Here is a 14,472-nt window from a genome sequence, read left to right as displayed (position 1 = left end):
TCGCTTTAAGGCGTTGGTCGCAGGTTGTCCAATCAGCTCACAGTGAAAGTGGCACCCACGTGCTCAGTGAAGGCACGTCTCGGTACGTATGAGTGGAAAATGCTCTTCCTGTTTTATTTGCGTTTCAAGTACTGTACTCTGAGAATAAATATGCTACTTTTTAAGTGCGGGTGAACTTCCACTCCAAATTTACAAACACTTACTTTCAAACATATCTGTTCTAAATTCTTTTCATTGCTCATTCGATGCCCTCATCATTGTACTCTTTCCATCTGTCCATCCAGTTATTTTGTAGTTAGCTTTACAGGATACTGTTTTTTATGTACACTATTTTGTTTGTCTGCACTCTGTAAAAGCATTTATTTTAATGGTGAAATATAATAATAGTTAATAATGGGATTAATTAAGAGGATTTTCTATTATTATATTTCTAATTACGGCTCGGACAATGGTGTGAGAAGAAGTTAGCACACCTTGTTTACTACTACTTTAGTACTTGTTTACTGCAGGAGAAGGTTTCTCGACCTGATTATTGATGATTACGGATGAAGACTTACTTCTGGTAAATTTTCCAAGTTTCCTGTCAGTCAATAACAATCAACAAAGCAAAAATGCAAGAAAATGTAAGGAAAAACAATGTTCTGGCCAAAGTGTATTTCCTGTTGTTAATCAAATTTCCGTGGGTCATATTAACCTAAAAACCGTCATATTAATCTAAAATGGTTGTAATTATTTATGTAAGCGTATACATTAAAGTACCGTGCAGTTTTCTCCAACTTAAAACAGTGCCCAGCTGTCATAACAAAATGACCCTGACATTCTTCAGACTCAAAATAGACAAAAGATAAACAATTACAATACATCAATATCCACTTGCTTCACTCCGGGTTGATTTTTGTAGGCGAGGGGGGCCTTCGGTCTCATGCCAATGGTACGTTTTTCATTACTGTAACACCTGGAGGTGGCGCTTGGGTGTGCACAATTAGGCAAAATTCAGACCTGCTTGTGCAGACCTGCTTGAGACTTGACTCACAGATACATTTCAGAAGTAGGCAGATGAGAACATTTGTACATGGTTGTTTAATTTCACACTTGAAGGGGGTGCAGACACTCCAAACACCAACTAGGCAAAGTATTTAAAGGTACATTTTCCACAATAAGCCACCTGAAGAGATATCATCACTGACTGGACAAAAGAAGCCACCAATGACACAGTAGCACAAGTCCATACTGTAGGCTACACTGTCACATACTTTGCAGGCAAGCAGCTGTTGCAACAACGTGCAATGTTAATAAGTTTGACGCACGTGGTTGTCCCTTCTCCTCTTTCAGTCCGTACAGTCATCCTTGAGGTCAAGATACAGCCTAAAATAGCATCGATCTTGGTGGGTAAGTTGTTTGATTACCCACTCAGTGTGAACATATAGTGGTCCTGCCTGCCAGCTGATAACAGATCAAATATTTGTACTTAGCAGAGCAAATATTTGCACTTACTGTATCTTGTGGAGCATCATGTCTGATCACTAAATGCGACACTTTAGGAAGGTTGCTTTGTTCCCTTTAAGTACATATAACAAAGGCAACTGGCGTCCCGTTTTGAAAATACCATCCATTGCATCCAACAATTTTTTCCATGTAAAACACTGGGATCATGGTAACTAATTTCTTCACAGTATTCCAATTTTTTTAAATCCTATTTTTCTGGGTTTTCTGGAAGCCTAAATTATGTAAAAATAAACAAATACTTGAAATGAAATCACACAAATGCCTGAATAAACAATCGATGAATGTTTGACTTTTTGTATGGAATTATGGAAATTATTCAATTTTACGAGGAGGATATTTTATTTTTTTGAAAAGCGCCTGTATTGGAGGTTTATCTGCACTTTTTATGGGGGCGGGGTTACAAAAAAATTAAAAACCCTAATATACATGGATTTTTGCTATTCGCAAGCCAGCCTGGTCCCTACCCCTCGCATCTAGTGAAGGTCCACATAGTTCTAATTGTAATATCACCATTCACCACTAAAGGCAGACATGGTTTGTTGCGCTTGCTCCTTATATTGCCCTACAACATCAAATCTCATATTTTGCAGATTTGGAATGACATTCAGGACAAACATATTTTTATTGAATTGATTTTTGCAGAGGAGGTAAATATGTGGTTATGTTTTGATTGTTAATTTCGTGATTGTTCATTTCGTTCTTTCTTTTTTCCTTCTTTCTTTCTTTCATACATACAAATATAAATGTATTCTGAAAAATTAAATATACTATGATTGTACATTGTTTCTTTAAAAAAAAAAAAAAGACATTCACGTTTTGCCCATATTTAAAATGGCATTTTTGTCAAAAATCTGGTGAGAAAGTGTGTGATATTATGTGTGATCCCCGATCCCAGCCCCGCCCCACAAAAATGAAAAAATAACAAACAAATATACATACACAAAGTGTACGTGTCTAAATGCCCCAGAAACATTTGACATCCAAAGTTTCAATTTAGTCGCATTGTGTGTCTGGACTTGAGGCTTCAGGCACAGAGGTCTGGCCAACTGTTATATCTTTGCTCTTGAATCCATTTTCACATGGCGTCCGGTTTTGTTTCTCTCTCTCCAGGGCCTTCTCCATCTCGGTGTAGTAGTCAAGGGCCTTCCGCACTGGATTGATGATGTGCTGCTGAAGGATTTAAATCCAAAAATGCCACCTCAATAATAGTTTGCAAAAGCCATTGGTTACTCAAATATTACCTCCAGACAGGGAAAAAGGTTGGCTAGCTCTATAAAGAGCGGCAAAAGCACAAATCTGATGAAGCCAGTTTGAGATGACGGTTTGGTTATCTTGTCCCGGTCCATGAAAGGGGTGACAGGAAGACCCTCTAACTTCTCTGCATCACTCTGAGGACCACACAGAATCAATTCAACTTGAATTGGTGATACAGATAGGTAGCTCCATTGAAGTGCACTTTCTTAACCCCTTCGGACCCAGAGATGATTACAGAGGACATGACATGTTTGCGTGTCTAAACTAATAAAATGCATCCTTTGGATGATGTCAACACTTCTGGTTCATGATTGGATCCTAGCTAACCAATCACAATTGCAAGTTGATTTAGATGATGTTTATTGTTTAAAATGTTACATATAAGCTTGGTAAGTTTACAACAAGTTACAGCCATATTATCCTGGCATCGACTATAACAAATAAAAACAACACCAAAAATGTTTCCATGTTGTTCTTATGTGGGAAAAGAGTCAAAATCAGGAAGAAAAAAAAAGCAGAAAAAATGCGGGTCTGAAGGGGTTACATTAAATTTGTTTCACAAAAGCATGTTGGTCTTTAAAATTCTTTGCGTGATCAATAAATCTCTGATAATTTTGATGTATGACCCGAATATGCAGAACAAGCCAGTCACCTGGTTGTAGAATTCCTGCAAAAGACAATCCAGCCAGGGCTCTGCCACTTCCATGGGGCGTGCTTCATTGGAGATGTCACTTACTTTGATCAGAATCATCATAAGCTGCATACACAGGGAACAAAGAAATATTATAGATACAGTATTGTTTATAACTCTTGACAATACAGTTATGTTCATGCACATCACAAGGTGTCAAACTAAAGGTCTTGGGGTCAAATCTGGCGCCCCATCGTTTTATGTTTTATGTCAACTTCCATGATGCTTGCTAAAAGTAAAATCTTTACCAACATTTCAAGTTACATCCATTCATCCATTTTCTTGACTGCTTATTCCTCACAAGGGTCACGGGGGATGCTGACCCGCCTACTGCCCAAAGCTAGCTGAGATAGGCTCCAGCATCCCCCGCGACCCTTGTGAGGAATAAGCTGTCAAGAAAATGGATAGATGGATATTGCAAGCATTTTCTTGATACTTTACCCCAATATAACAGTAACTTGAAAAATAATAAACAAACTTATGACTTCTGATTTCAAAACTAGTTTTGTAGTTTATACTATATAGTAATACGAGGAGGCAATGAAACATGTATATGGTTTCACAGTCATTCGTCCTTCCAAAACAAAAAACAACATAACTATAATGTGGCCCACAACAAAAATGGGTTTGACACTCCAAATGTAAATGTATACCATTTTCACAGCAGTTATTTTGCAACAGCAAAGGTATATATACACATGAGAACAATGTTTGAGCCAAAATCATTGAGAAAGAAGTCAAATGCATCTTAAATGAACATTTTGTGAGTAAATAAACAGTACTGTACATGCACCAACTCTTTATCCTCTTTTTGAAAATCAACACCATCAGAGTGTAGGACATGTTACTGTGACGGCAAAAGCCGAAGTATTCTCAAATGGCACTCTAGTAATTCGTAAACAAAACTTTCCATGTCATTATGGTCAAGGTGGAGTGATTGACAAAACAGTCTGACTTGAATGATTTTCTTTTTGCCGAGTGGCGCGGTAATTCTTAACTGCTAACTGCTTCTTAACTTATCAAATTCTTGGAAAGGAGACCCAATACTGGCCATAATTTACAATTCAAGAGGTAAGTTCATTCAAAGTAATAAGTCATACTTAGCCAGGTCATGAGGTCACTGGCTAATTCAGGAGAAATATATGAAATGTCTTAAGCTTGATCATGACAATATTTTTTTTTTACAAGGGACTAGCCTACCATTGTGTGTGTGTATTTTTATTTTATTTTAGTGAATGACGATGATGGACTAACAATGTTAGATCACCTATTTCCTTGTTACGTGACCACAAAGGCTAGTATTATCGCTTCAGCTTTCTGTTGCTCCAATTAATGGCTAACGTGCTCTTGTGATTGTGAAATGGGTAGCGTGCTGTAGTTAACTCAGCTAGACATTCACTGGAACTCATTTCAAACTTCACACTTGAACTTTAAACCCAAAGATAGAGGTTTAGTTCCCAATCTGTCTTTATAAGTGGTTACTCGCCACCAGCAGTCTTGCTTTTCCTCTCTATAGAAGAATTTACGACATCCACTCATCCTTTTCCTCTCATTAACAAATTCTATGGAATGAATTTATACTTTTTTTTGGGAAGGAAATCAAAAATTTGAGGTATATCTGTCAGTGCAACCCCAAATACAACAAGTTTTGGTGATCGTTTCAGTTCAGGAAAGCAGTAGTCATCCTCAACACCCCTTGCATACTAAGCTGGTCAATATCTGGAGTCTGTAATGTGATTCAGTATCTACAGTGCAGTAGATCTTCTAGTTTGTACACTTTGCTAGTTAACCATTAGTTAAGCATGAACTAATACAGTATGTTGCTTTGCATTGTCGTTCCAAAATGCCACTGATAAGGTTTGATTGACAGCCAACAACGTCACGAGTTTTATGCGATTTCAGTTGAAAGCGACGCTGTGTAAAGAGCCCTAAAACGCTAAATTCTGGGACAGATACAGTCAGCAAAATAAAACAAAAAAACACTAGTAGAGGGATGTAGATAAAGTAATTAGAGTGCAATAGAGTGGCATCTCTTACCACATCTCTGTGATCCTTGTTGTCAAAGTCAAACGAAGACAGAATGGATTTGAACTTGTTGAGGATCTCATTGTGTCTTGTCATGTCAGTGGCCAGAATGCATCTGCAGTTTCAAAATATTGCGCTGCTGTGTAATCAACTCTGGACACAGCAAAATAATGTAAACACAAAGAACATACAAATGGTCTTACTTAATAATGCCTTCCCTTATCCATTTGTATTGCTCCAGAGACACATTTCTGAAGATGTTGCTCTCTTTCTAGGCACAACAAAACCCTCACTTCACTGTTGCTGCTTCACCACTCCCTTTATCTCTTCTCTGGACAAAAATGCTGCATTTCTACATGTTTCATGGCAGTGTTAAAAAGTTATACCTTCTCCAGGATATCAAAAGCGACAGCGCAGTGGTGATTCTCCAAGGGGGAGATGTCATTGTAGCGAAGGGCCAGTTCCGTCCGAGCATTTATCTGGAATGGATACATACCGTAACGGGTTTTTTTTCCAGTTGAAGGTCAGATGGATTGCAGAGTAAAAAATCTATCTGTATTTATATTTATTTATACTGTATCAGGGAAAAAAGTACATGCGTAATGACATGGGCGCTATAATGCTGATTTTTACATTAGAGCAACACAAGGTTTATTTAAAAAAACAACAACAAAAAACAGCTGTTCTGTGAAATGGTTAATTTAAACACTTCCCTGAAAAAAGAAAAGTCAAATTATGTTGAGCGATTATGATTTTATAGTACTTTCTATGAATACTTTTACAATAAGTACGTTTGGACAGTCACATGATTATCGTGACGTATCGAGTGCTATCAACACTAGGGCTGGGTATTGCCACCTACCTCACGATACGATACGTATCACGATACAGGGGTCACGATACGATACGTATCGCGATACATAGGTATCCCAATACTTGATCTTCAAGGCGATACGTATCTCGATATATTACATTAATTTTCTTGCATTTTATAATAACAGTCATATGTATACCTAAAGGATATGTTTGTTATGCTGACTGACAAAAATATTTTTGTTAGCAGCTCTTCTGGTTTATCACCTAGAGGCATGCCTGGTCTAAATGTGTACGCACTACAGAGCAGGGAGCAGTTTTCAGACACACCGGGAAAATTTATTAATAGGCATGAGCCTAATAGAGCTCTAAAATGTGCTTATTTGAAATATTTGGGGAAATAAAAACAGCATTTTTTTTCATGTAACACATTCTATTTTGTTTTTAAACAAAATATACGAAAATTGGTACATTAAGACATGTTGAGTTTATAAGTAAATAAATGTTGGATTCTTCCTTGCTTTCATTTATCTTAGCAAGACACAGTGTCCAATCACTGGTGAGCTATTTTTGCATTAATTGAAGGCAATTAACTTCAAAGACGCTGCTTTTTTTTTATTTTTTAGGTACAATGCAAGCTGCAAAGGCAAAAACGTTAACTGCCTATTTAAAGTTAACAAGCAATATCGATTCTGACACCTGCTTATCGATACGTGTATTGTAATGAGGCCCGCAACGATATATTGCCATATCGATTTTTTGAGCACACCCCTAATCAACACGTACAGAGTAATAGAGTAACATTGCGTCCCACAGCGGACATCAAAGGTGGAATTACGCCATATTCTCCTAACTACCAGGTAAAAAAATATTGTCCAATCATGTTTATTTTGATATTCCCCAATCTTTGTGAACTGGAATACTGCAAAAGAAATTTTTGGGGAAAAAAAGAAAAAAAAAAGAAGAAGAAGTTTTTATTTTTAAGCTATGATGTGTCCACTGCATTGGACATTTTTTTTAAACTTAAATGCTAGGCTCAAATGCAGTTAAAATAATTCAAACAATACTTTAATGTGTTCTTAATAGTCTTATAGAAAACATGCTAACAACATTTAAAGCCTAAATTTGTTCAATAAAAAGTGTGATACACTTACTTTTCCTCTTCCCTAAAAAGTGCTTGCACTAAGGGACGCCATTTTCTTTTATGATGCCAACAAAGATAGCAAGGCCCCACCTATATTATTTGGTATTATTGGAAAACTCTGAATGTCCTCTATAGAGCACAAAATGAGTTAATCCAATTGTATGCACTGGGTGGGAGATATTCAAATTTAAAAAGGTCCACTACAGAGGACACATTTTAATTGCTGGTAGTCAGGAGGATATAGCAAAGAAGCACTTTTTCAAAAGCAGTACAGACACGGAGGACTCGCTAAAAATTTGTGCCCAGACGAAAGTGAACATGAAAGTGTGGCTCGATAAGGAGGAGGTATTCAGCCGGCCTGTAGCATGTAGAAGTTAGGGACCGTCTGCAAGTTGCGTGTTACAGAGGCTCAAATTAACTGCCAAGTCACCATTGACATTGGTCAGTCACTCTTGAAGTATAATTTGTGGACAGTCCCTAACCTGGACGGTAAACATCCGGGTGACTTTTGCTCTACCAGGCCATGCTACATGTTGTGTGCTAAGCGCGCTTTAGCCCACATTAGTAGAGGCTAACCATCATCGCCCCACCCCCACACGGAATGACATGAAACCTGACGTGATGATGATTACTACGATCAGAATTGCCGCAGTATTTGGGATAGAAGACGGCATTTTTTTGCCCATTACGTCAGCAAACTCCCATTCAAATCAATGAAGGTGGCTTTTGCTTACGCACTGGATACGTCATCACGATCACATGACCAGGTTAATGGTGTTCACCACGGTATGTTCTTATTTGATACTTAATCGGTTTAAAAGAAAATTCAGGGAATAAGATGCCAGAGATATTTACACTTTTATTCTTAATACACAATGCCTAATCCAATACTGGAAAATTAGGTATTAGTGTTTTTTTTCTTTTAAGATGCTTTTGTTGTAATAGATGTTCTTATTTTACCTGGTAGGCATTATTGTAGCCAGTGTGGTCAAGGTCATGGCAAACTGCAGAGGTCAGCATGATCAGCAGGTCAATGCTGTCCATCTTACTTCTCAGGTCAGTCAACCAGATTAAACCATACATCTGTGTAAGAGATGACACATTTTGTTTTGCTTGTGTTTCATCAGCATTGAAAATGTTTGATTCATTGAAATTCAGACATTTCATCCGGTCACACTTGCATGACTGCATTTATTAATGCTCCCTCTGCAAGCTTCACTATTTAAAACATGTTGAACGTCACTGTCTTTTTCACTGAACGTGGTTGAAAGTTGCCATCTTTTTCATGACTTAAGACAGCCTCCTCTCTTATCCATAGGTGAGTTTGGGAATATACTCCAAGTGTACACTGCTCCACTCCAACCGGTTTCAAATTCAAACCATTTTTCAAAAGTGTCGGTCGGTTATTCAGAGTACGACAAAAAGGGAATTCCGGAGCACGCTGTGGCCAGTCAGGCAGTACAGATCTATGGAAAATGTTCAAGCACAAGTTGTTGATTTATTGTTACTAACATAGGATGTGTTCAGAGTTTGTGTTGTCTTGAAGCCTGGAGACGTACTTCTGCTGAGGCTGTAGCGGTGTAGAAAAATAAGTAGCTACAGCAGCAGATGAACGTCTTCTGACTTCAAGTTATATTTGTGTATCTGAAAAACATGTGAAAATTGCGGATCTATTCATAGTGTGTGAATAATGTTGAGACAAATGCTCTCCCCATATTGTAATAGCTGGCCCCTATGAGTTGAACAAAATAATGTTCATATAAACTTGGAACCTGACACCGACTGTGTCGTTTATTGGCTGAAACAAAAATAAAAATGAAACGAAATGAATTCATGAAATCCCACGCAGTTGTTTTTTTATCGTGTTCATTTAAAATTACATAAAATAATCGGTCTTTTTTGTCAGCCACTGCTTGTTGCAGAAAAATATTTTTCAAATGTCTTCAGTCAATTGTGTCAATCTTTACGTCTTATGAAACAACGGTACAGTGTGTGTGTGTGTGTGGGGGGGGGGTGTGGGGTGTGGGGGTGGGGGGATGTATGTGTGTGTGTGTGGGGGGGGGGGGGGGGTGAGACAACTACTCACCATCTGGGTGACACAGAAGCAGTGCTTGAAGTTATGGAAAGGGATGTTGTTGTATCTGCGGTACACCTCAAACAAAAACTGTTGTAGTACTTCAGGTTCAATATTGTAGGTAGCGACAAAATCCAAGTCTGTGTACATGACTTGCAGAAGCACCATGATCTCTGCATCCTCCCACTGCCTGCACTCACACAAAAAGAAAGGAAACTATCTCAGAAGAAACAGTGAGTATAGAATATGTGTTATTTCCCACTAATTCCACCACAATGTGTTCTGTCAGGCATCTTGACAAAGTGAGAAGAGAATAGCGAGGATCATGAAGAACTCAAATGTACTTTTTTTTTTTTAAATACACAACTGCAGGAAAAAAATAAAGCAGGAAAAACATCAGATGAACAACTTGCAATTGCCCGGATTCTGAAAACATCAAACATCTGTGCGATTATTGTCTGCTTTCAACATCCTGTGGTTTGCCATGATGTACCCCTCACTGAGCAAAATCTCATATCTATCCAGCATGCGTATTTTTTGTTTTGCTTTTAAAGGTTTTGGACAAATGAAAAATTATGTGTCCAGATCAAACATGGTGTTAATTAAGCCTTTCATGAGCCTTTTGATATGTGAGCCCTCTGTGGGCCTATTGATATTGAGATGAGTATGCTGACCAGAAGAAAAGGATGAGAGACCACATCTTCTTCAGAAACACAGATGGGCGCTACGCGCAGACGGCCGTCATGAGCAAACTGCCTGTCTCACTGTTAATGCGCTTGCTACAGGTGGAAAATCCAAACGTACCAGTTGTCAAATGTTGGAGTCTTTAAGTACTGCCTCACTTCCTCTGATACCTCCAGAGAGCTGTGAGGGTGACACCATAAGATATTATTAGAAATGAATGGGTTCTTAATACAAAAAATAAAAAATAAAAATAAAATAGGCAATAGGTTTAAAGGTCGCATGCACATGCCTCATTTGAAGGAACTTTTCAAGCACATGCTCACATTCCTCTTTTGTTTTATGCAAGGTTCTCTTGTGGTAGAATGGAGATGGCTTGTGTGCTCCCTCTGACAAGTCCTTGAATAACCCAAGCCAGCTAAGATGCTCCACACTCTAAAATGAATTGGTTCAAAGATGGAATGTGCATGCTTCACTGAGATACATTACTTCAGAATGGGAAATACAAATGCTGAAAGCACACTTTCAAAAGTCACTTATGTAATGCTCAAGTTCGAGTGGCACCTCGAGTTTCTCCCGGAAGGAATCCACCTGTTTCTTCATCTTGTAGACGACTGCAGGCGTTGTTCCTGCTTCAATGAGGATTTTCTTTTCCAGGTCTTTAAGTCTGAGGTAACAACGTAATTGCCTTTGCACATTCAGCAACTCTGTGCAATACTGTAATGTGATAAAGGCTAGGGAATGCACATTTAGCTTGCTGTGATATACACCGATTCCATATACTACAGCTCATTTTTATTATCTTGAATGAGTTTGAAGTGTTATACCTTTTCTCCATAGATGAGAGATCAAATCCAAGTGCACCAGCAAGCTCCACCCCTAATTTGGACAATACAAAAAAAAACAAAAAAAAAACCAGCACATGTCAAATGTTTTCAGCCTAAACATGCTGCTTTTTTTTTCCTGCCAAGGAACGGATACCTAATGGCTCGCTGTTGCAGCCAGAAGCCACCACTTCCAGTTTGTAGCAGGTGTTTGGCTTGTTAGGCTCCAGATTTGGTGAGATGTTGATGATGTTGCCTTTGGGATTGTAAAGTTTTAGGATGTCATGTGGACCCGCTTCAGCTGCAGATCGGAACAGATCTGGAAAGATTGCTTCAGTTTTTGCTGTGTTTGTTAAGATTCAGTGCTCTTCCATTGCCTCAAGACAAGTGAACTCTTGGCTGTTGAAGAAATTTCACCTTCAATCAAAGTCTGTTGCGTTTGGGGATTGGATCCCAAAAGCGCAGACACAAATAAGATTTTAACTCTGTATTCGCATAACATCGAGGGGTAGAGAACAAACTTGACTCTACGAAAAACAACGAGAATGCATCGAGAATCACGAGACGCAAAGCCCCCTTGGGCTGTGTAGATGCACAGAGGAACAGAGGTAATAATCCGACAAACACAAACTTCTCGGTTTGGCTTAAATAGACAGTGAATTGATCGGATTGGCTGTGGCTAGACATGTGGGCAACAGGACTGACATTGTATTATCTGATTGGCTGTTGCCCAAGTAAAGAGATTAAAGATTCTTGACACCACATAGCTCCTGACATCACATAGCGTTTTTCCAGTTGAAACCAGATGATGGTTACATCAGTTCAAAACAGACACGACCTCACAGTCATGACCCGAACATAACCCTTGCATGACCCAAATTTAACCCTGGCATGACCCAGTCATGACAAAGTCAGTGCCACCAGAGACGTATAGGGAACTGCTCAGTTCTGTTGCCTTGATGAAACCTTTGCAGCTAACTTGATCAGAATGGCCAAGAATCTACAGAGACGTTCAATGTTGTTTTCTGTATAATTTCAAACACAAATGCCAATAGTTGTCTACACACTGAGGGTTGAAGCTTAACGCCACTCTTATGGAAGTTGCATAATAGGTGGCAATTTGCTTTCAAAATGCGATGGTTGGTGAAGGTCTTTTTTTTTTTATGAGTCATCAGGTTAGACACTTTTAGACTTCCACAGCATTTGAAATGAACACACAAATTATTTGTAGGCCAGAGAAGTGAAAATGCTGACTGAAGACCTGTCAGTGGCAGCTGTATGTTGTTGGAAAGTCAGCAGACCTCCATTGCTCCTGTGCTAATCTTGTGTGAGATCTGTGATGCCATATGAGCTGCGCACATTAGGTATCACTTCCACAAGTTAAACATTGTCTACTATTGCCACTATGACAAGCAAAATCAGGCCCTTCCATTCAGCAACTACACTCTCATTACTGGTGAATTTATATAAACACATTAAACAAAGAACACGGCAATTGTGCATTTTATAAGGGATGAAACTTGTATTTAAACCTTTCACAAAGTAGGCAGTAAATTCTCTGGTCTTACCTTTTACATCTTGAGCAGGACAATTTACCGGGAACTCAGCTTGCTCTGGTCTCCCATTTACTGTGAAGTAAATAATTTTTGTTGCCATCTCATTTATTTAGAGCAGGTTACGTCGCTGTGTGTACCATACGCCTGAATCAAGCGTCTGTTTCACCTCATTATCTTACTTGAAACAACACTCCACCTCTATTGTTCTTACCACCTCTTCTTTGCCCCGCCTTCTTGTTTTCCATTGGACGCGTTTCCTAATGACAAAAAAAATAAAGCAATCAAGCAATAACGCCACACTATTTTTTTCCCACCAGTAGTCAAGATGCACCATAAAAAAAGATCTTCTAAAAACATTTTTATGAAGATACACCAATGACAAACAGTGAAAAACAGTATAACATTTGGCGAACGCTTAGCACGTTTAATGAACGTTTTGAAATTGAACAAACCCTGATGAGAAATCAACATTTGCTAGCGTTCCAAACGTTCGCCTCCTCAGTGGGATATAGGAGTCCGCTATTACAGATGTATGGGGATACTGTAGCCTACATAATAAAAATCCTAACAAATAATACAATATTTCTGGTTGTGTGCCGTTTCCATAAATAACACACACATTGAGTCCAATGAAAACAGATCAAAGTCAATCCTTATATTTTCCTGGTGGTGGTATGCAAGCAAAATGTGGACTTAAACGTTGCATAAGATAGAAGCGACGCTTGCCATAGGCAAGCCAGACAGCTGCTTGGGCCTTGGGCGCCCCCAAAGCCAGCCCTAGCTTTAGCACCATCTAGTGGTCCACTACAATATAGTGGTGATCACGTTACAAAATAATGTGGTTGTGTGGGTTTATTTATATGAAATAAAGGCATTAAAATTTTTTTACCTGTAGATAAAAGTATACATTTTTATCTGTAAAAGTCATGATTTGTATCTGTAAAAAAAAAAAAAAATTGTAGGCCTACCTGTTAAAAAAAAAAGTATGTAAAAAAAATTGTATGTAAAAAAAAAAATTACCTGTAAAATAGAAATTGTGTGCTAAAAAAATGCGTAAAAAAAGTGTAGTTAAAAAAAAATTGTACTCCAAAATATGGAGTTAAATATGGTGCAAAAACACAAACAAAAATACAGTACTAGATCAAAAAATACTAAACCAATTTAGAAAAAATAGTGTATAAATCCCTTCTCTATAAATGTGGTAATTAAACAGGGTTAGTGGGATAGCTCACCACGTGTAACATGACATGTGACAGTACAATAAATTACTATAGAGATAGAATACAAAACAGGGAACTAATACAGTCTGACAATAAGACAGTGACGAACACTTGGCCAAGACACAAATGGCTGGATTGAGCAGATTGGTTGAAACAAGTGGATCAGATCTGATGAGAACAGGTAGCATATGCGGTCTCCTGGTCTCGCCAAGTAATGTTTTCCTAAAAACATGAATCTGTTTGTAAATTGGCATGGTACCCAACTCTGATTTATTTACATTTTCCATGATAGCCACACGCGTCAGTCATAGCCAAGCCTTCACAAATACTGTATTCACAACTATCCAACTGATGCATTCTTAGTTGAAGCCAGTTGACAAGAATAACATCCGGGCATCCTGTGTGTTTGTGGTTTATTCCTACTTTAATTTGGAACAATAATTTGGGCGAGACTGCATGTTTCACAAGGTCACAAGAATTACAAGATATAGAATAAAACAAATACAAAAAAAAAAAAAAAAAAAATACCCTTTCTAAATTGTGGGCAAGTCTCTTGTGATAAAATGTAGGGAAATAATAATTGAAAAGCACTGTATCGGCCCCAAAAGAGGCTGGCTCACCAGGCATCTGTCCTGTGTGCCAGATAGCCAGTCCAGCCCTGTGTATAGATAGTGATCACCAAAA

The 14,472-nt window shown here is 38.3% G+C and overlaps 1 protein-coding gene across 3 annotated transcripts; it reads right to left on the bottom strand.

Moving 5' to 3' along the window:
* Positions 1 to 1,084: 1,084 nt before the first annotated feature.
* Positions 1,085 to 12,723, bottom strand: LOC144030230 (high affinity cGMP-specific 3',5'-cyclic phosphodiesterase 9A). Of its 3 annotated transcripts, none has more exons than XM_077536336.1 (14): positions 12,581 to 12,723; positions 11,170 to 11,331; positions 11,016 to 11,067; positions 10,753 to 10,855; positions 10,481 to 10,623; positions 10,312 to 10,371; positions 9,520 to 9,697; positions 8,394 to 8,516; positions 5,863 to 5,955; positions 5,680 to 5,747; positions 5,489 to 5,591; positions 3,413 to 3,517; positions 2,748 to 2,894; positions 1,085 to 2,676 (listed from the first exon to the last, which is right to left on the bottom strand). In XM_077536336.1, exons 1-14 carry the CDS (start codon positions 12,666 to 12,668, stop codon positions 2,500 to 2,502), a joined length of 1,602 nt encoding a protein of 533 aa, XP_077392462.1. In that variant the 5' UTR covers positions 12,669 to 12,723; the 3' UTR covers positions 1,085 to 2,499. The 3 variants fall into 3 exon arrangements, with proteins under 3 accessions (XP_077392462.1, XP_077392463.1, XP_077392464.1); XM_077536337.1 differs by having other exon boundaries at positions 1,085 to 2,673; XM_077536338.1 differs by lacking the exon at positions 5,680 to 5,747 and having other exon boundaries at positions 5,489 to 5,503.
* Positions 12,724 to 14,472: the final 1,749 nt, after the last annotated feature.

The sequence above is a fragment of the Festucalex cinctus genome, chromosome 11 (assembly GCF_051991245.1).
Source record: "Festucalex cinctus isolate MCC-2025b chromosome 11, RoL_Fcin_1.0, whole genome shotgun sequence".
Classification (NCBI taxonomy): Eukaryota; Metazoa; Chordata; class Actinopteri; order Syngnathiformes; family Syngnathidae; genus Festucalex; species Festucalex cinctus.
This window is presented reverse-complemented; position numbering and strand designations above follow the sequence as displayed.

Excerpts from the sequence above, each read along its gene's own strand:
- LOC144030230 (XM_077536336.1), bottom strand. The coding sequence starts at position 12,668 with ATGGCAACAAAAATTATTTACTTCACAGTAAATGGGAGACCAGAGCAA. Across the intron at positions 9,698-10,311 it reads ACTCCAACATTTGACAACTG|GCAGTGGGAGGATGCAGAGA; the intron begins GTACGTTTGGAT and ends GTGTGAGTGCAG. Across the intron at positions 8,517-9,519 it reads GCTTCTGTGTCACCCAGATG|ATGTATGGTTTAATCTGGTT; the intron begins GTGAGTAGTTGT and ends TCTCTTACACAG.